Genomic DNA, 22,846 nt, shown 5'->3' with positions numbered 1-22,846 from the left:
TATGTGTCATTCCACACTTCTAGGAAAATAGCTGTTTATTACCAAAACCCAGAGCTCATGTAACACAGAAACACAGGGAAATCCTTTCTTCTTCTGATTCAGATAACTCTTTGAGACCTAGATCTAGAATTGCACTTTCTAGAATTATTCATCTGACTTTCATGAATTTCTGGGATCCTCCTGGGCTTTCTATATATGCTAGTGAGATCGTCATACTGTGCTGTAGGGAGCCTCTGGTGCCATGTTGGAGGAGGATGAAGGAGGATTTTGTGTTGGCATTTGCATTTGATATTTGTTTGTATTCATCCTTTAAGTCAGTGTTATTGTTGTTTACTTCTAGCATTAAGAGAATATTGACATAATCTTCTGTTAGCACTTTCTGTTTCCTGGCTTTTGCTTTAGTGTTTTCTTATTTGTTTAATCTTTCCTTATCTGGTCCTTATTTCCCCTTTTATTTCTAGGACTTTTCTGTTGGTGGCAGACCATTGCTGGTGGGTCCTAGACACTTTAAAATGAGCTCTGCAAATGTCAGGAACCCCTTCCTCTTCTATGTACTTCATTTCAGGGTGAAATTTCAAACACTTCATAGTTCTTGGTACCACAAAAGGTTAATAGCCGTCTCTTCTTTACAAACTACAAATACTCAATTCCTAAAGAGAGTGTTTTGGGGCAAGTTGAGTGTAATTGATAAATAATATAGTCATTCCCATTTTAAGTGAGTAATACTGCCATTGTTCCTGATGTTTCTACCTGCATGTGTGTGTGCATTTGCATGTGTGTGTACACAGGCTTGAGTGAGACCTCCACTTGGGAGAAGCCACAGCCATCCCATAGGAGTTTGCACATTTACACATTCGGGTTTTAAATGTTGTTGCAGCATCCTGAGCCTCTTAGGCACTACAGATTATGTATAATAGATGACCTGCATTTACAGAGATGTGTGCTATACAGATGTAAATGTTATTATAGCTTTTATATTTTATGTTCTTGTTGAAAGATCATTTTGTCTTTGAGTAATATGGCTGTTCAGTTTTTTTTTTTTTGGAGAGGAGGGGGTTATCTTTAAAAGAGAATATGCAATGGATATTGTACATCATATATTTCTTAAAAGTAATTTGGAATTTTAGGGCCTGGGATTGGGGCTGACTGATACACTGCCACAATGAGATATAACCCCTGGAAAATAACAGCACCAGCACATGCCTGCATCTGTCCAACCTCATAATTCACTTTCACATTGGATTATGGATGTCTGCGTTCAGTGAGTCTATCTTCCCTTTAGGTATTATTTCAGCCCTTTGAGATAATAAGGAAAGTTTAATTGCGTTGTTAATTGATTTTTTGCACAACATTATTACCTTGATTGATTGCAGAGTTGATGAAAATGTTAGACACAGGCAGTGTGGAGTATCAGCCCAGCAAGGAGTGGGAGCCTTGTGGAGAATAGATAACCTTGATGTTAAGAGCTATATCCTTCAGATATGTCTTCCCTTGACATATTGATGGCCCTTGAAAAGGGAAAAGCTGATTGTATGCAGAATGCAATCATTAAACCCACTTCAGCTTGCTGTTGATTAATTTGTTTTTTCCTGAAGGATCTAGTTATAAGGAAGGCCTCACTTGTACCAACAGCAGCCATTTTCTAGGCTCCAGACTGTGCTTAACCCTCTCGGGGAATAGAAATAATGAGGCTGGCATGGCTGACTCGGGAAGATTACCTTAGGGTGTTCAGAGTGTGGACTTGATGCTCACAGACATTCTCACCCTCAAGAACACTTTATTTTCCCCACTGTAGTGCTTATTTTTCCCCAAATGCCAAGTCTTTCAAAATGCCAGAGCCAAGGCACCTTTCATTGAGACTGAGGTAGAATGCAATGGAAACTTCAGGATGCCAGGAGAATTTATTAAACAGGCTTCCAGTGGTTTCCAGAGAAGACATGGCACTCAGGATTTTTTATGATACATTAGGCAAATCCTTGCATAAACTTGCTCCCTGATTGGAGACATTGATTCTTACTATTGTGTGTATATGTTTTCATGTGTGTTGCGGGAATGATAGGAAGGGATTTCTGCAGTCTATTATATTTTTAACTACTCCTAGGTGACTCTTTTCAAGAGACATTTATTGATAGCTGTCCATAGTTGTTCTCGGGGTACCAAAAACCAGTATTTTGATCAGTCGCTTGATTGATCAATTAGTTGATTTGACTTCTGTCCTGATCCCCTCCTCCAAACTCACATCACATTCTTTGTAGCTACCCAACCCTGGACAGAGACTAAGAGGGCCAACCTTATGGGAAAAGGAGTTAACTTTGCCCCCTACAGAAGAATGGAAGCTCATATACATGCAGTAATTCTAGAGACCCTTCATCTCCTAGGGAGAAAGCATGGCTTCCCCTTTCTCCTCTCCCTGCACTAGCTTCTACACTTATTATTCATGGAACACTCTCACTTCTTCTGGTCTCTTCTTCCCTTTGTGGCTGTCCCCACTATTCATTTAAACCAACTTTTAACTGTACAGCATGGTTGGAGGGCTATGAAGAGTTACATCATCTTCCTGGAGTCCTGAGCCCCCAGGAGGGGTCACATGGGTTTCAGGACAGAAAAGAAACAGCTCACGAATCTTCCAGAGCCACGGAGTACCCAGTAGGTGGAATTCACACTATGGTCAGAGCAGTTTCTCCTCGGTAGGCCCCACCTCCCCTCCATTCAGAGCCTTTCTTCTGCTGAACTAACGACTGGCGCTCGGGGAGTCTAATATCCACAGAGTCTTGGCCCTCAATTACCTTAATGGCTTATAATGAGATTTTGGCCAAGTAGCAGGTAGCAGGTTATTACTTCCTGCTCAGCATGGGCAATGTCTACACTGTTAATTTGTGTTGCCGAATGTGGCTCAGAGCTGGGCATCAAACTGTCAGAGCCAGATGTATTCTATTAGGTGTGAGGCGCACATTGGCTCATGGGCAATTTTTTTTCCAATATGGAGGCATGTTACCTCACCACAGGGTGAATCCTGACAAATTTGACCCAGCCAAATAAAATAAAAGGGGGTAATATTGCAAGCCATCAAAGTAGTATGTTTCAGAGACAGATAACACCTGGTACCCACCTACTGTCAATAATGTTTCTCTGACCAGGGCCATGACATTGACAGACAAAAAGTACACCCCTCTTAATATTACTGGAGAGATTCTGGTGCTTTCATTAAGTTTTAATAAGCCTGACCCTAATGAAGACCCTTATAATATGTTCTTCTACTGTTCACTTTGTCTTTATCCTGGGCAAATAAAATAATGTACAAGAGGTTCTTAATACTCTTATAAACTGCTTTTTGCTATTAATTCTTTCTTAACCTATAGTTTCTTTCATTAGCACATATATGTACTTTTTTTCCCAAAGCAGGCTAAAGGATGGGAAATTGAAGATCAGGAAATGATGAAATATATATAGCATTTGGCAGTGAGATTTGCTAGTACCCAAGAATTATGCTGTGCTTTCTGCAATAACAGACTTTGGATTTTGTTTGTTTGTTTGTTTATTTTTTGTAATGCCAACTTCTTTCAGCTAGATCATATATCAGTAGATTCCTTTTGTTTTCCTAATGTGCTCAAGAAAGGAAGATCTTTTCCCCAATCCTTGCAAGGTTTCAATTATGACAAACCCCCTAGTCACTGGGTCTGCTTAATTTTATTTGAGAGGATCTGTTTTTTGTAGCTCAAAAAATTAAAGAGGCAACTTGTCTTTCCTTTCAGTGACTCTCTTGAGAAATTTTAGCCTGAAGACCCAGACAGAACTGTAGATGTTTCCCCCTTCTGATGTGAACTTTCTAATAGGAAAAGATCTGAAACCCAAAAGCAAATTTCTGCTTGAGAGGAAAGCCAAAATTCCCACTCAAACTGTGCAAGACGACCCCCACCGCTCAGAGTTGTTCATATAAGAGTCTGTCATTTTACAGGCAGGCTAAAGACTTTCTGGGAAATTTTTCTGCAAGTTGTTTTATTTAATACTTCATAAATTATAATTTGCACATTCAGTTCCAGTCTATCAAAAAAAAAAACCTCTTTTTTGATGTGAATATAATCCACACATCGCTTAACTTTAAACTGCCATGTTTTTTGTTTTATACTAAAGAGCTAGGGCAACCTTTTATAATCGTTAATTATTTTTTCCAATTTTAGGTACACATTTTCAGACTTCTGGGAGACAGAAAAACCTCCTTTTAGTAAAACTTGATGCCCTAGGACCCTCAGTCAAACAGACCTTTTGTCTCTGAATTTGAGTGGTCTTGATTTTGTAAGATAAAAGCTAACATCAGGAGTTCTACTTTTTTAAATGAAAAAAGAAAGAGTGCCTTTTATGTTGTCCTAGAAGAGTATTTCTTAAAGTGTGGTCCCCTAACCAGCAGCATCGCTGTCACCTGGGAACTAGCAAAAATGCAAGTTCTTGGACCAACTCAGACCCACTAAATGAGATACTCCAAGGATGGGATTCAGCAATCCATTTTAACAAGCCTTCCAGGTGATTCCAATGCATGAGCAACTAGGAGAACCACTGTGGTCAGACAGCCATGCAGTTCCTCTGTCCCAGGATGTGCAGCAAACACTGGGATTCCAAAGAAGTACCCTGAGATCCTCTCATTTACTCTGCAAAAATAGTCTATTGAGCACCTACATGCCCTAGGCTCATGAGCATGGACGAAAAGCTGTCATCTCTATCCTTTTGGAGGCTCTGTAGAGAGAAAGTCCTAAGACCTAGAGAAATGATCAATGAGCATTCTTCCCACCCTAGCTACACTTCCCAATGATGTCATCCTCATTATAAATACTCACATAAATACTCAGTTGTGGTCACTGTGATGTACCTAGTAAGACAATGAAAGTGACTTTGGTTTTATATAGTGTTTCATATGTAGAAGAAGACTCAAAAAGTTTTCTAGTTAAATATGAGTCAGTGAGTTAATTTAATTAGTTAACTGGAACCCAACATTCCCCTAGTGGTGAGTCAATCACAAGACTGTTATCTAAAGGAAGAAAGTGTGTGAGAGCCATTTTTACACTAGTTTCACTGACCACTTGGGAGTCCTCTCAGGTGAAGTGGAGAGCCATACTGGGCCTTAGGTCTGGTTTCCCCAAGTCCAGTAGCTCCAATTTTGTTTACTTCCTTCTCTGGTTGAGTCCACTCATTCATTTTAATTCTAGGAAATTCTAATTTAAAATATCATTCCCTGGAATGCCAAGCATTTATTGCTGTTTAAAAAATAATGATATGCTTCACATTTTTTTTAAACCCATAGTACCTCCTTTCTCCTAAAGGGAGGTGATCATTTGCTGTTCTCAGCATGAAAACACTGTGCTCATGTGCCAAAGGCCAAGGATGGTGACCAAACGATGATTGAACAGAAGCTGGAACTGTTATTTTATTTTCATTTGAGTGGCTTCTGGCCCTCTTTTCTGGTTAATCTGAGCCAGGTACTTTAAAAGGAAAGCAATGGCTGCATAGGTTTGGTCAGGTAGATCCTTAAAAAGAGGTAGCTGTGATTTGTGTGGATGATATATTTTATGATCCAGTTTTTGTTTTATTTTGTTCTGTTTTATTTTGTTTTTTTTTTGCTTTTTTGACTATCAGGTGATGACTGATAACTCCAATTGTGTGGCAAACTTCTGTTTTTGTATGTGGTGGAGGAGGCACAGTAAATATGATCTTTCTCTAAGAAATGTGGAAATCTGTTTTTGTTTTTTAGTTTGCATGGTTCTTTACATTTATGCAGGTGATAGGCAAAAATCCCCAACCCCTGAGCCTGGAAGATTAATTAGAGCAATTGATGGTAAAGAAAATCAGTCCCTGAAATTGAGGCCAAAGGAATCCAAAAGGTGGGGCATCACTAGCCCCATTCCCATAAAACCTTCAGCACAGATTGAACAAATGTGGCATATTGATCATTACAGAACCCACCCGTAATTGGTGACCAAAACACAGTGTGGCTTTAAGGGTCCTCCCTGAATAGTTGCCATCTTTTTTTTTTTTTTTTTTAAAGAATGCTGCTGTTTTTCCTAAATTCATGGTGCCCTCTAGTGGCAATGCTCCTGACTTCAGAGGGAAGGAGGAACAGATCAATGTGGAGATAATGGGGGGAATGGTAGAGGCAGTGGAGGGGTAAACTTTTTCCTTCTTTCTTTTCTGTCTGAAAGATTTCTCAGTGCCTTAGTCAAACACTGAGAAAGAAAAATGAAGCCATACCACTTGACCACTGCCCATTTGACTGACAGCCTGGTTTATGTGACATCCATCAGTGAGCTACACTGAAGGGAGTTCACAAATTTTTTACCCGATTCGCATCCCATCTTGGCATGCATTTGGAATCCAGCTCAGCTCCAACCCATTACACCCCACGCATAACACAGATGAGGGGGAGGGACCATGCTCACACCAAACTGAGCTTGAAGATTCAATTTTCTCCCTGTGGAAAGTAGGTAAGAGTCTACTTACATCAGGTTGTTGGTGATCTTTGACATTTTGTCCTGTATTCCTAGAATTCAGAAACAGCAGGACTAGAAAGATAGAGTTGGGTTGGTGTTGGTTCTGGTACTGTGACCTTGGGGAAGCTACTTTAAACTCCATTTTCCTCCTTTATTAAATAAAGGACTTACCCAAAATGAAGATCTTTAAATTCTGTCCCAGTGAGAATTGTTCAATATAGGTAAAGACACACTTCTTTAAAAAAAAAAATTCCCATTCTGTGTTTGAGCTCACTAGGCAATACAGAAAAATAATAAGGTATCCTTATAGAACTGTATAAATAAACCATTGTTTAGGAAGTCAGAGTGCACACTGTTTCTGACTTCATTTAAAATGTCACAAAAAAGTGTCACCTAAGAAGAACTAAAAATGGGATTGTGAAGAAGATTTAGCAGTGTTTTCTGGAGGTGGGGGGCGTGTTGTTGGAGCCAGGAAATATTTACTATGGTGTTTGATCTCTGACACATATATGGTCCTATTTGATTGAAATACAACAGGAAGAGAGGTAAGAGCCACTCATATTAATGACATTCCAAAAAATAGCAAATGAGCCCATCTCAGAACTGGATACTTTCCAATCAGTCTCTGCATACCTGCACTACCCTCAATACAAAAAATAAATAAGTAAAAGCATTGACATCTCAGGAAAAGCATGTTGTTGACTGTTTCCTTTTGAGAGTTCACATAATGGAAACATTGCTGCCAGTCTGTCAGCCTAATATTTCCTCAATGTGGCTAGAACTTAGAATGGCCCAGTCACACCTGGGCAGGGACCTTGCATCCACAGCTTGAGTGTAGGGACCAGGGGCTCCAGCTGGGACAGTGCTGGTTACTAAAGGTCTACTCAAAGGTGCAATTATGTCTCAGACTTGGGCCAGCTTTTATATTTCCCACCAGCAGATTATTGAGGGAAAAACTTGCTCTGCATTTTTTTCTCTCCTCCCTTTCCCACCTCCTTCTCTTCTAAAATGACAAGCCTCATTTCAGCTGCCCTGAGAGCCCCGAGTGCATTTACCACAGGCTCTGGCTTGTCACACGTCAAATTGTCTGCACACTCACATGACCATTTGTGCAACCTTTCCAGGGCTGGGAGGCTGGCTTCTCAGCCATGCATTCCTATCACCTTCAGTACAGATTTTGCCAAGACCTTTTCCCTGCTGACTGGCTTCCTTCCCTGTTTTCCCTTCCTTACAAATACACTGGTGAGACTTGACAAAGCCCAGCGTTTGCTGAAACAGGCTTTATAATCCGTCTATTCTCAGTGGAAAGTTAAACCTCCCATCAGACCTCATTGCAGGGGACGGAGCACTGGTGCCAAATGCCCTCTTCTCAAAGGGGTATGTTACTGGCATTTGTGTCGTCTTTTTTTCAAGATAGGGATGCGTCCCAACCCTCGGGTAGGTGGCCCATACTGCATTTGTCTGACTAGTGCTTGGTAGAAAGTAGCATGTCATAACCCCATGCATCCAGAGTGCATACTTTTGTCCTATTCACTAAGAAATGAATAAAAATTGTTATTTGCTTTATAATAAACATTGCTGGTAAACATAATCAGCCTGAAATAAAACTGCAAGCAACTAAACCTACATAATGCAATTTATTATAGATGAAAAAATTACTGAGATTTATATTTAGTTGGTATATTGAATGCACAAATTCATGGAGAGGAAATCACCTTGATAAAAATAATAAAGATGAAATAAAACTGAAGTGAGCTAAAATTACATGCAATAATATGTGTTGACTAAACTTTAGTAGAGGATGCAAGTCTTCCTGTCACAATGCAGATTTGCAAAATTTCACTCAAGAAGATGTGACTTTTTAAAATACACACTTAAAGAGATTTTAGAAGGCAATCAGTAAAATCTGATATTTGGAAAATGCTGAATGTGGAATTTAACCTTAATGTAAACATTACATGGAAAAGAATTGATCCCATTGGAAATCAATAAAATAAAAAAGAAAGTGTTAAAAATAGAATATGTTTTGATTGGATTTAAAAATTAAGGAATTACATAGACACAGACAACAGTACAGTGGTTACCAGAGGGAAAGGGTGGGGCTAGAAAAAGGTATGGGTGAATATCAAATCAAATCAAATCAAATAATAAAATAAAATGTTAAGAGATTAAATTGATCAAATGGAGCTTGCTCTGAATAATTAATTCTTTCCGAAAGTATTTAGTTTACATGTTTGTATTCATAAACCACAAGCCAAAGCATCCTTATGGTCAAAATGGCATAATTTAAATGTCGACTACAAAATATCAGGGTCAACATTGCAGGGCCAGAATACTCCTGATAGGGTCATGGGTTGTTTTTTTTTTTTTAATTTTTTGCTTTAATGTTTTTTATTCATAATTATCTAGGGAAAATGTATCCAGTGCTATCTGTGATTGGTAGTAACAATAATGATTAAGATATTACAAATGTGTGAAGCTATTGTTTTTTTCAAAGATGTTTACATTTTTAATCTTTATTTTTTCTGATTTCTCTTTATTTTATTTTTTATTTAATCTTCATTATATTTTTTCCATGACCATTTAGTCCCTTAATACCTCCTGCCCCCAGCAATCACCACACTGTTGTCCATGTCCATGAGTCCTTTTTCCTTTTTGCTTGATCCTTCCACCCTGTAATCTCCCCTACTCCCACTAGCTGTCATTTGCTTTCCATCTGTGAGTCTGTCTCTGTTTTGCTTGTTAGTTCAGTTTGTTCATTAGACTCTGCCTATGGGAGAAATCATACGGTATTTGTCTTTCTCTGCTTGGCTTATTTCACTTAGTGTAATGTTCTCCAGGTCCACCCATACTGTCGCAAAGGGAAAATCTTTCTTCTTTTTTATGGCTGAGTAATAGTCCATTGTGTAAATGTCCTATAGTTGTTTTATCCTCCCATCTATTAATGGACACTTGGGCTGCTTCCATATCTTGGCAATTGTAAATAACACTGCAATGAACATAGGGGTGTTTATGTTCTTTCAAATTAGTGTTTTGGATTCCTTCAGATATATTGCCAGTAGTGGGACCACTGGGTCAAAAGGAAGATCCATTTTTAATTTTTTGAGGTATCTCCATACTGATTTCCACAGTGACTACACCAGTCTGCATTCCCAACAGTGAAAAAGGATTTCCCTTCCTCCACACCCTCACTTGTTTGTTGATTTATTGATGATAGCCATTCTGACAGGTGTGAGACAGTATCTCATTGTGGTTTTAATTTGTACTTTTATGATAATTAGTAACACTGAGCATTTTTTCATATATCAGCCATCTGTATCCTCTTTGGAGAATTGTCTCTTTAGGTCCTTTGCCCATGCATATAAAATGGGCTAAAGATACTTTATTCAATAATAGCATTGGGAAAATTGGACAGATATGCACAGAAAAGTGAAACTAGATCACCTTCTTAAACCACACACAAGAATAAATTCAAACTGGAGCAAAGACTTAAATGTGAGACCTGAAACCATAAAAATCCTAGAAGAAAACATAGGCAGCAAAATCTCGAACATTCATTGTAGCAATATTTTATCATGTGTATCTCCCCAGGCAAGGGAAACAAAAGGAAAAATAAGCAAATGGGACTGTATCAAACTAAAAAGATTTTGGACAGCAAAGGAAATCATCAACAAAATAAAAAGATAACCTACAAAATGGGAGAACATAGTTGCCAATACATATGATAAGGAGTTAATATCCAAAATTTATAAAATACTTACAAAATTCAACACCTCATGGGATTGTTTTATATAGTAAAGGAGAAGAGTTTGGAAGAGTGTACTCATCTGAGAAACTAGGAAATGCCCCCTCAGGCAGCACTGTTTGAGAGAGTCGCTACAGTATTTAGCAAGGACAGTGTGTCCCCAGTCCACAGAGAAGATGTTTTGGGGGTTAGCAACATGGTGTGACTATGACATCCCATTCCAACCCAAGATGCAGGTTATAAAACTGAGACACTTGCCCAAAATCATACTTATAGCTCGTTACGGAAGGAAGTCCCTTTTTCTTTTCTTTCTTTCTTTACCCTCTCCAGGGTCAGATAGAGAGCCTTTCCCCGTTTTAGACCCAGTATGAGTCAACTCAGGTGGGCCAGGTATGCAGAATGGACTTGATTCTCCTTGCACAAAAACTGCTCCCAAGTAAACCCTTCCTTTAGACCTTCAAAATCTCTTCTTTCCATTTTGCCTTAGTAGTTAAGTAGCTTACACAGAATGAGGATGTTGTGCTAGATGCCTGCAATTCTGTAGGCTCTGCTAAATCCTATGTGCAATCCACAGCAGAGCTGATAGCACATCACACAGGCTGACCTTGGGGTACTCTCGAGCCACTTCTCAAGATCATAAACATGGGTGTTTATTCCTTCCCAGTTACCAGTTTACTCACAGCCTACACATAACAAAGAGCGAGGATGTGCTTTCTGGGGAATATCCTTTCCTGTGTATGATGTTTACAGCTCTTAAGGCTGATGATAACATTCAGTTCATTTCTCTCTTTCCAGCCAGACATTGTGATTACTTCATTTTCATGGGAGAAAAGTGTTCCACATTTTTTTTAAAAAAGTGTTTAGGAATTGAAGCTGTTGCCTTCTGTTACTTTGCTCCCTTTTTTCATAAGGCAAATATTTAATCTGTATGTATTTTTAAAGCATTTCAAACAGATGTGGTATTAACAGAGGTTAAAGTATGAGTATTTAACAATTGAAATTCCTAACTTGGTGGGTTTTATTTAAATTCTAAATAGTTAATAATCTTAATGGTATTAATTTACCTATTCAACAAATATTTACTGAATACATCCTCTGTACTAAGTACTGCTTCAGGCACTGGGTATTACAAATTGGGCAGGAGTGAGTATTGTAGAGGTGACGTGTGAATGGGTATATATAATGTCACATGGAAGCATATAGTTCTAGAACCTTCCACAATGGACTAGAAAGACACTCTGGATACTCTTTCCCTCTCTGTTACTGGGCCCACCCACCTCTTTACAACACTGTCATCACTTTTTTCAAAGGCCACAGAGAGCCTAAGAGAGAGTAAAAGGGCCAAAGAGAGCCTTCTTTACTCATACAGATTAGAGAACAGGAGTTCTGCGAGAAGCCCTCTGTCCCTTGTCTGTTTTGTAGCATTACTAATTATAAGCTCCTACAATCACAAATGTATTAAAATCTGCTTGTTGTTACACAGCTGCACTTACAAACACTTGTGATAATAGCACTTAAAATGATGATTACCAAAAATAACATTAATATCAATAATAAAATTGATACATTATTTTATAAATACAAATTTATTGGTCCAACCTATACTGCATAATCAAATAAGTATTTATATTTGTATGAATATGAACTATTACTTTTTTGCAACTCAAATGCAAATGAGAAGTCATTTATTCTGATATTTAGTCTTTAGTTCTATTGCATATGGAGTTATGAGATTCAAGTCAAAGCTAGTGGGAAATAGGCTAGTTAGCAGTAAATATCTCCCAGCTCTGGGTAAGAAATACAGGTTGCAGAAAAGTTAGTGGTAATTCTTTTGCTGGAGATTTTGAGATCAAATGGAGCTCCCCTTCTATATGTTATGGGACTGTGGGTTGGATGGTTTTAAGAGCTGACTTAATCCAAATCAAATTTTTGATGAACCAGCCATTAGATTTACCTCCTATATCAGGCAGTATTGGACCTGACATCCTCATCTTCATAAGGGAAACATGGAAAACATTAATTCATCTATTTCAAAACTAAAATGAACCTCAGAGGTGATCTGGTCCTTTTCCTTCAGTTTACAAATGGGGAAACCAGCCCAGTGGGGAAAAGGGAGGTGTATGTAGTCACATAACTATTAGGGGCAGAGCTGGATTTAACTGCAGATTGTCCCTCACCTCTCCTTACCAAACAGATGGTAGAAATACAACTGAAAGTACAAGTGCATCCAGATGATCAGAAAGTCCTGGGGCTTTGCTGAACCTTGCATGCATGTGCCAGGACTTCCTTCCCAGGACACACAGGGTCTAGCCAAGACTCCAGCACCATTCCAGCCATCATAGCCTTGCATCCCAGAAAAGAGATTGATTCCCACCCTCTCAGCCAGCTCCAAGGTCATAACTTAAACTGCATAATTAGAACATTCATTCCAGAGGGGGGGAAACATTTAAAAGATAAAAGACCTCTTTAAAACTTTCTTCCCAAAATACTTTTTTTTCCATAATTATAGTTTTAAGAAGTTATGGTAATGGCAGAACCGGCTACTTATAAGAAAATTAGGAGTCTCATTTGGCAGAAGAGGATTTCCCAGGGGACAACACACTGTCATTTTTTAGGGCCCCTGGAAAAGAAGCTCCACATAGACAGTTACAGGTTTGCCTGATGCATGGCGATCCTATTTCCCTTATTATGGCCAATTAATTCTCCCCAGAGAATTAAAAACACAACATATGCCAAAAAATGTATTCCCCTCCCGTCCCAAGATGTGCTAGCTCCAGGAGATAAAAACAAGTGAATGTGTTGCAGATGTACGTGGGAACTACCGCCTACTGAGTCATGACCCGAGGGTTCCCAAATTCCAGCTTGAGTGCCTCCCAGAATGTCTTTGCAAGCAAACTACTCCCTCTGTAATTTGCACAGTTGATGGCAGTTGGTGTGACAGGGGAAGGAGGGTCATGGGAAGAGCAGGAGAGACACACACCACCACCTCACTTAATTTGTGAGCAGGTCCTATTATTTTACAAATAACCTTCATGATAAATAAACTGCTTTGGCCACATGTAGGACTGTGCTTTTTTTTCTTCCTTGTTAATTGTATCTATCTATTTATTTATTGAGCTCAAAAGTTCCATTTAGGGGGTAATCACTTACCAACTGTGAGCTCCATAGGGTAGGAGTCTCAACACAGGCGGCACTTGCTTAATGTACATAATTTGAGTGGTTCAAGTTTTAAAATTTCAGCCTGATTTTCACTGTCACTAGCCAGACCACCTTTCTGCGCAGAGGAGTACCAGCAGCTGGATTTAATTTTCGGCTGCTGGACCATCCCTGTGCTGTCCAGGAGCAGCCTGAAGTCTGAGTGTGTTCCCTTTAAGGATTTTATTCAAGGTGACAGCTCCTCACACATTGGCACTCTGATCACCTCCAGTAGCCAAGATATCGGGGGATGAGTGGGCTCCTCCTGCAAAGTCCAAATTTAGATTGACTGAGGTTATCCCTAGGCTCCCTGACCCCAGTGCTCTGGCAGAATAGGGCTGCCAGAACCTCACAGCAATAGTGAGTTTTGTAATGATATCTGGGAAGAAATCTTCTGCAGGAGCAGGCAGAGAAGACCCCAAGTGATAGGGAGTGATGTCAGCTTTTGTTAGAGATGCAGACAGCGTTAGAATATCCTTGGCATAATATGGCACTGGTATCTCTGTCAGCATCTCTGTTTTCTGTCACCACACACAATCCTGGGCCTGTCTCAAGACTTGACTGCGTCTTTTCACATCAGGTTATTGCCTGCATTGAGACCAGCTCTGCTCCTCATCCCACAGCCCCTTTGTTTGAAGTCTGCCCTTTTGTCATTAATGTACTCCATGTCTATTTAAATTTGACAGTGAGTGTGGTATCTGTTTTCCCGTCAAGAGATCATTGACAATATTAATACCTCATGCTCTTGCCTCATTTTCCAAGCTCTGACACCTCACTGCAGTCTCCTGCATTCATCAAACAGCCCTCTCTCACCAGGATGTCTCTAAACATTCTTGCTTCCAGGCCCAAAGTAACAGGGCAGCCCTTAGAAAGGACTTTTATCAATGCCAGCTAGAAAGAAGGACTGGGGAACATAGCTCAGAGCACTACACCTTCCTCCATGTTAGGGCCCATATTCCAGGAGTATACTGCCTGTTTCCAGGATGGGATATGTGGTCTAGGTTCCAACTCAGCAAGATCTGGAGCTGAGGTTTACTAAATCCCATTTGTAATGGAGAGAGGAGCAGAGAAAAGAAATTCAACCCTGCAGGCACTGGAAAGTTTGGAGGACATAATGAATGTACCCACTGGTGGGTGATGTGTGTGTGTGTCTGCCTTTCATTCTCTTACTCAAGAGAAATAAGGTACTCTTCATGATATCTGACAGCCTTATCCATTTCTTTTTATAAAACATGCATACTGTCTTGGTGCTATAAAAAAGAAATGAACATCTCTCAGCCTCAGTCTTTCAGATTCTTGAGGGTGTATTTGAATCAATTATGTTTAAGGAACCCCCTTATAGATTTTCAGAAAGATCTGAGACACTCCCACCTGGCTCTGTAGGAGGTGCTGTTCCAGGAACAGATTCAAACCAGCCAAGACCACAGACAGGTTCCAAGCATTGGTGACAATGTTAGTCCAACCCCAGATGCTACATAATTCAGCCCAATAAAGAAAACAGCTCAATGCCAATAGCCAAAAGAATCATTTAGGCCCAAAGAAAGGATTCAGAGAGGTTCCATCCAAGCTCAGTGTTTCCAGACACCAAACTAGAACTCAGAAACAGAAATTGTGGGTAGGGAGCCAAAGAGAAAGTATGTCCAAGGGGAAAATATTGTCCACAGAAAATGTAACATAAAACAGAAGTAATGAGGGCATGCCCATGACCGCTTTGGGACCATGGCACAATATTATCCTCTCCATATTGCCACCAGTGAGCGGTTCTGTGACTCCAGCAATTCCCAACTTTGTCCCAAGCCATTCAAACCTAGGAGCATCTGCCCTGCCCTTCAAGCTTTCTAAGTCATTTTATCCTTATTTAAGAAGGTTAAAAGTTCTGCAGTGGAAAAAATGTATTTTTAAAAAATTAATTAATTATTTTAGACAGAGGGAAAGGGAAGAAGACAGGAATAGAAACATCAATGTGTGGTTGCCTCTCACGCACCCCCTACTGGGGACCTGACCTGGCCTGCAACCCAGGAATATGTCCTGACTGGGAATTGAACCAATGACACTTTGGTTTGCAGACTGGCACTCAATCTACCGAGCCACACCAGCCAGGGTGGAAAAAATGTCTCTTGTACAATCAAAAGAATATTTATTCCTTAGAAGTTCTGATAAGACGAACCTGGATAATTTCAAGTCCTAGTTTATCCCAAATGAACAAAAGATGGTGATTGTTTCCTACTATCAAACTGATGGGGAAAAAATCATGCATATAGGTAGCAATTTCTATAGGCCAATTTGTAGCTCATGAATTAATGTTTTGTGGACATTTTTTGTTTTATCCTTTCTCTAATGCACATATCAGAGACTCAAGTACTATTAGTAGTAAGACAAATCTGTGAAGCTGAATTTTAAGATTTTTCTAAAATTTGAAAAAAAAAAAACCAAGGTGGCAAAAAGCAAATTGTAGTTAAAAATATTTTTTTGAAAAAACTTATTTGTTCTTAATAATCCTAAAAGTGATTTCTTATGGATATTTAGAATAATTTTGAGTTGATTAAAAGGTTTGACCCTGTTATAAGGGTATTTTTCATAGTTAAATCCTCCTACAATTTCCTTGAATGAAAGCTGTACATGGAGCCAAATAATTATTTAAAATAAAACTGAAAATGAAAAGTAAACACATTGCAACCAGAGAATACAGTTCAGTGCACCTGTAAGGAACCATTTAACATCAGAGGCTCTTCTTACTTTCCACATGGCATTTTGTCAGCACCACTGCTCTTCCTTAATCTTTCATTACAAGCTTGATGCCTCCTAGGAATTGGAAGGGTCTTTTTGGAAGTTAACAATATTGATTTGTGATGGAGGACTTGAAAATAGTCACATTTTGGGAAGATTGTTCTACATCTTTTGCTTGGGCTGGGCCCATCTTTAAACTCCTAATTTTCTATTTTTAGAAACTGTTCAGGAGACCTGGGGAGAGGAGAGGGTTATGCTTTATTCTGAGGAATAATTGGCCAAACTAGAAAAGTCTTTAAGATGAGGAAGAGACATCATGCGGGAACCATGTTATTCCTAGGAGCCTGTGCTGTGCTGACATTTTATTTGAATGTCAACTCTGAGGACAAGAAAGTAGGGTCCTTCCCTCTGGGACTCAATCCTTTTGCTTCCACCCATTGGATCTAGGATTGTTTGTATTTCTGCATTGCAGCACCTTTTTGGGTTTTGCCAAAACTGTGTTTTTAATGGTGTGTTTCTTTTTATTTTCAGGTGTCCTGGGGAAGTGTCGCTATGTTTACTATGGGAAAAACTCAGAGGGAAACAGGTTTATCCGAGATGACCAGCTCTGAAGGCAAGTTCTATATGCCTTAGCCCATGTCATGAGAATTTTTTTTTAAAAAAAAGGGAAAGCAAAAATAAAGGAAAAAAGATGAAGGTGAAAAAAAAAAAAAACAGTGGCTCATGCTGCATCTTTGTGGGAAGGCTATAACTTTAGCTTTTGCTACCTTCTGCTGACTTTGCCAGGCCTGTCAACTTCATCTTTCTGCCTTAGACTGAGTGGTCACATAGAGATTGACATGATTGCCCTTAAGCAGGTCTCATCCACCAGGGTGACAGACAGCAGCGACGAAGCACCAGGGCTGACAGGATGAACACCATGATAGATTGCCTGGCCCCTCCACTGCTCACAAGGGAGCAGAGGTCACACCTGGGGCCTCCCTGAGCATGCTCAGTGGCTGGAGTCAAGTGAGAGAGACTGTGTCTTCAGCTTGCCTATTGAGTAGAGATGACTCTGATACCATTGTGCTGTGGATTTATTTTTAGTGAAATAGTCACAGTTTTGAGGGAGCCTACTTTCATTTATTTCAATTAAATTCTCTCTTATATTCTGTATGTTCTCCCCACTCTATAGTATCTTTATCACAGGCAATGCATTTTGGTTTGCAATTTTGCAGAGAGTAGAAGGTGTAAGTTCTCAGCCAGGTCATTCACTTACAGCCAGCTTCATGTTACAATTTCTGAATTGGAGTAACTAGCTTTTCCTAAATCCCTAACTATTTACAAAAGCATGGACTTTATCTTGTTTTGTTCACTTCTAAATTTATTTCTTACTCTGAATACTAGGCAGTGTCAGACATCTTTTCCAGCACCAAGGTCTTATTGTACCAGGAACACTTTTAAAGTGTATCTCATTCATTATGCTATTACACTTATCCCATTTTTTTCTCCCCTTTATCTCCCTCCTCTCTGCACTCCCCCACCCTCCAGCATTCCCCACCCTTAGTTCATGTCTATAGGTTTAACATTTAAGTTCTTTAGCTTCTCCATTTCCTAGGTAGTACTTAACCTCCCCCTATCTATTTTGTGTCTACCATTTATGCTTCTTACTCCCTGTACCTTTCCCCCTATTTTCCCCCTCCCTTTCCCCATTGATAACCCTCCATGTGATCTCCATTTCTGTGATTCTGTTCCTGTTCTAGTTGTTTGCTTAGTTTTTGTTTTTGTTTTCTAGGTTCAATTGTTAATAGTTGTGAGTTTGTTGTCATTTTACTATTCATTGTTTTGATCTTCTATTTCTTAGATAAGTCCCTTTAACATTTCATATAATAAGGGCTTGGTGATGATGAACTCCTTTTCAATTTTACCTTATCTGGGAAGCACTTTATCTGTTCTTCCATTGTAAATGATAACTTTGCTGGATAGAGTAATTTTGGATATAGGTCCTTGCCTTTCATTACTTCAAATACTTCTTTCAGCCCCTTCTTGCCTGTAAGATTTCTTTTAAGAAATCAGCTGATAGCCTTATGGGAACTCCTTTGTAGGTAACTGTCTCCTTTCCTCTTTCTGCTTTTAAGATCCTCTCCTTATCTTTAATCTTGGGTAATGTAATTATGATGTGCCTTGGTGTGTGCTTTCTTGGGTCCAACTTCTTTGGGCTCTCTGAGATTCCTGGACTTCTGGAAGTCTATTTTCTTTGCCAGGTTAGGGATGTTCTCCTTCATTATTTTTTTCAAATAAATTTTCAATTTCTTGCTCTTCCTCTTCTCTTTCTGGTACCCCTATGATTCAGATGTAGGAATGTTTAAAGTTGTCCCAGAGGTTCCTCAGCCTCTCCTCATTTTTTCAAATTCTTGTTTCTTCATTCTGTTCCAGTTGGATGTTTATTTCTTCCTTTTGTTCCAAATGGTTGAACTTAGTCCTGGTTTCCTTCCCTTCACTGTTGGTTCCCTGTATATTTTCCTTTATTTCATTTTGTGTAGCCTTCATTTCTTCATTTTGCAACCATACTCAATCATTTTTGTGATTGATTACCAGTGTTTTGAACTCTGCATCTGATAGGCTGGCTATCTCTTTGATGCTTAGTTCTTTTTGTGGAGTTTTGATCTGTTCTTTCATTTGGGCCGTGTTTCTTTGTCTTGGCATACCAGCTAAATTGTAAGGAGCAAGGAGTGGAGTCTTAGGTGTTCTCCAAGGAAGGGCAACCCACTTTTTTGCCTTGGGGGGCTGTCTGTAGGGGAGGGGTCAGACAGTAAACAATGCCACTTGCTCAGCTCTCACCCTACTTTCCATCACATCCCTTACTTCACACAAGCAGATTGTGCCTTTTCAGGTGCCAATTCCTGGGTGGCTGGGTTTGTGTACATTCTAGGACCCTGGGGATCTCTCCAAAGTACTCTCCTATGAGGCTGGGAGTTTCTTCCACCTTTGCAACACCCAAAGGTTTTTACAGCCAGAGGTTTTGAGGCTTTAGTTTCCCATGCTGGAACCCTGGGTTGCATGGTCCGTTTTGCTCTCCAGTTGTTCTTCCTGGCTTATCTGCTCGCAGATGTAGGATATCAAGTTGGCCAGCCACCGCCATGCCTGCCCAGTACTCCAACCACTGCCTTGTTGCACATCCTCTCTGCCAGACCTACCATCTCTGCCCTTCCCACCAGTCTGGATGAATGTTTTTTCTTTAACTCCTTGGTTGTTAGACTTCCATACAGTTTTCTTTTCTGGTGGTCCTGGTTGGTTTTGTTTTTAAAATGGTTGTTATCCTTCTTTTGGTTGTGTGAGGAAGTGAAGTATGTCTACCTACATCTCCATCTTGGCTGGACCCAGAACTTTTAATATTTACTCGTTCATTCATTTTTAATCACACACACTTCCAACTATGTCCATGGCTATATTTATATTTGGAACAGGCTTGCTTCTTTGGAATTAAAGATAGAGTGGTGAATCAGAACATAAAAAAGAAGGGAACACTGTAGAAAATATCTACCAGACCAAACAGTTTTTAGTAGAAGGTACAAACCCTTTGGATTTGGTATCTTTCTCAGGACCTCTCAGAAATGAAATTCAGGGTTTGTGAGATGGTCTTTGTACATCTTTGGCTGTAATTCTAACACTAATATTATAAGGAAAATAAGCATGCTCAGATGGGTTGGGTGGCTTTAATGTAATTTAATATATTGGTATACCAGTAAAATCAGTATGGATGCTATTTGAAAGTTTGGTTGCTCCTGACACAATAACATTTATTTTTGCTTCTTCGATTTAGACCAGTAATTCATTGCCTTGGATATTTCAGTATTAGGTTAGTTTGAGAGCAGCAAAACATGAAAGAGAATCCTTCCAAATTATAGGTACCAAATATCTAGAGAGTTGCTATTTAAAACTCTTTGAGGAGTCAGAATCCCTGAAATAGCCAAGAAGAACCTACTTTCTCAATTCTGGCCCATTCACATGGCCTTGGGCCTACTGAGTCAGTACAGTCCTTGAATGACTTGCATTGAGGCTGGCAGGTGTCCCTCTTGTAGATTATGTAAGCTTTGGTAATCAGTTATTTAGATTAAAATCCTCAAGACCATTAATTGAGGATATTGAATGTTTGCTTTTGTTTCTCAAATGGATTAATAACCATAGTCGAGTACCTTTTTTCTATTTGATCTATAAAACAGCATTGGTATAATGCTTTAAATTAGCTGTGTTAGGTCCCACCCTAATTCTTTGTTTTGTCCGTGGCATATCATGGGCAGCTAGAGTTTCATGCAAGGGCAGCTAGACTAGTCCAATGTCATATCCAATCTAGCGGCACATATATCCTTGTCTTTGTAAAAGGCTTTAACCCTGCCTCAAACAATAAAAAAGCACTTGTGAACTGACCACAGAATTTTTCCATCTTTATTTTTCTTACTTGTTTACTTTTCTTAATGTCAGAACCATTTGTATCATACACAGGAATGTCTCCCTCAATGAGAGCTTTGGAGGCAAAAAATATTTTTGGATTGAGTTATTGACCACATTGTTTCCCTCTCTTTGGGTTGTTTATTTTCTTCCAAAATGGTGTAATAACTTTAATTAAGATTAGCTTTAACTATAATTTACGTAAAGGCCATCACTACAGTATATTCATCTTAATGATAGGATTATAGTGAATTTTGTTTCTCTTAAAAAGCAATAATGATAATGAACTGGTGTTGGGTTGTTTGTGATTTCACTGCATGTTAAGCAAGATCTGCTGTGCTAGAATTATTGGTCTGCATTTTTTGAGAAGGAAGTGATATTGCATGCTTATCTTAAATCTGTAGAAATTTCCCAAACCCTGTTTTTCAAAGTAGAGAATTAGAAGGTAGTAAGTTTAATCAAAGCTCATACTTATTTCATATCCCCTTTGTACCCTTGGTCTTTCTGCTTTTTACCCTGTTCCACTAAGCTTTTTCTTTGGGGATCGGGGTGTCCCTGTGTCCTCTCTCCTAGAACACTGATCTGACTTGAGAGCACCCTGCAGTCAAAGGCCATCCTGGAGTCCTCTGTCACCTCAGCAAAGTCAGGGCAGACTGTCTTTTTCCTAAGTGACATAATTTTATAGAACAATTTGTTCCCTGAGGAATAATGTTTTAGATTGTGGGGGATCCTATTAAAAGTATAACTATTACAATCATTTGCTTTTACTTTTACCAGCCTTGCTCATAAACCCTCCATCTGTTTGTTGGTTTAAATAGAGGCACATTGTAAGAAATTAGGACTTCATCATGCTGCACATCTGAGTGTGGTATATTTTCACACATTCGTGTATACTGAAGAAGAAAAGAAGGCAAACTACAGCTTCTGGATGAAAGAATTCCTTGATTGTGTGTGTGTGTGTGTGTGTGTGTGTGTGTGTGTGTGTGTGTGTATTAGGTGGGCAAGGTTTCTGTCAGAGATATACGTTGCATATTTTCAAGAGAAAATGTCTTTCTTGCTACTTCTAAGCTGTCTCTCTCTTCTTTGCTAATATACAGGTCAAAACAAGCCATAGGGCTCTTTTCAATAAAACAATAGCAGGGTTCAGTAGTTACTACTTATAAGAGCAGCCTCAGTCAGACCTGCATCATAGCCCAGGGTGGACAACACAGGGCCCATTGAGGCTGGTCAATGTTGTCCATCCATCACAGTTTATCCAGTGTGACATTCACCATCACCCTGTTCTGTTTCTGAGAGGAAGCCTTTGCCAAAGAAGGCTCTTACCATTCATTGCTTGATTTTTCTCTTTCCAACTTGCCCTAATGCCATGTCAAAAACCACTGTGATGGAGACCTGGAAAGGTAAACAGGACCAGAGTAGCATAGAACATATTAGTTACAGGTTTTTGTGACAAACCATCAGCCCTTGGTGGAGCACTGTATGTTACTTTCAATACATCAGCAAACACTTAAAAAATTTAAAGAACATTAAAAGACATAGCCACCTGTCCAAAAATATTGTCTTCCTACAAGTTTCCTGAAATTTTCCAACACTAGTAGTTCTCCTTCAGAAAGTTACAATTCTAATTGTTAATTTGTACTCTGTGGATGGGGTAGGTAAGGTTATGTTATTTGTACATATTAACATATTGGCATATGCTAATTTTTCCAAAGTAGCATGGAATGTGGCCTGGAGAACATGCAACCTAGGACAAGTGAGTTTTGCTAAGGAAAAAAAAAAGAAAATTCTAAGTATGAAATATACTGGGCATAAGTTGCCAAAGTAGTGATGATATAAATGGTAATTGAGTTATGCCAAAGGAGAGCATGAAGCAGATCTTGAAGCAGAATTGCAGTGAGGACACAGAGAGTAGGGATAATTAGAGAACTGAAGAAATAATGAGAAAGGAGGGGCAAAGGACAGTTTTCTGCCAGTAAGAAGGGGTGCTGATATTCAGCACTAAATTGGTGTTTAGCAAAATTTTCACCTCAAAATGGAATCATCTTTGATATAAGTGAGGAATATTACCACTTAGTAATGTTTTACAACTTTTTCTGCCCAAGACAATTGAACAGTGAGGAAAAAAGTAGACCACAAAGCCCTGTGGGAATAAATAATCATGTTGTGGTGGCCATATATGACTATGGCTTGTACATAATATTCCACAGAAAAATAGACCTAAGGTAAATTCCCAAGCTACTGGAGCACCTGGAAGTTAAGGGGAAAACTTGTTGTC

The 22,846-nt window shown here is 39.3% G+C and overlaps 1 protein-coding gene across 2 annotated transcripts in view; it reads left to right on the top strand.

The window, feature by feature from the left end:
- Window positions 1–16,772, top strand: part of LRMDA (leucine rich melanocyte differentiation associated) — a 1,077,770-nt gene extending 1,060,998 nt beyond the window's left edge. For both annotated transcript variants that reach the window (XM_045842270.1, XM_045842271.1), the window contains one exon: window positions 16,675–16,772. In XM_045842270.1, coding sequence (XP_045698226.1) covers window positions 16,675–16,754 — 80 coding nt within the window. In that variant the 3' untranslated portion in view covers window positions 16,755–16,772. The remainder of the gene's footprint in view (window positions 1–16,674) is intronic.
- Window positions 16,773–22,846: the final 6,074 nt, after the last annotated feature.

The sequence above is a fragment of the Phyllostomus hastatus genome, unplaced genomic scaffold, assembly GCF_019186645.2.
Source record: "Phyllostomus hastatus isolate PE091 unplaced genomic scaffold, TTU_PhHast_1.1 phas_contig_38, whole genome shotgun sequence".
NCBI lineage: Eukaryota > Metazoa > Chordata > Mammalia > Chiroptera > Phyllostomidae > Phyllostomus > Phyllostomus hastatus.
The sequence above is the reverse complement of the archived record's forward strand: the minus strand, read 5'-3'. Positions and strand labels throughout refer to the sequence as shown.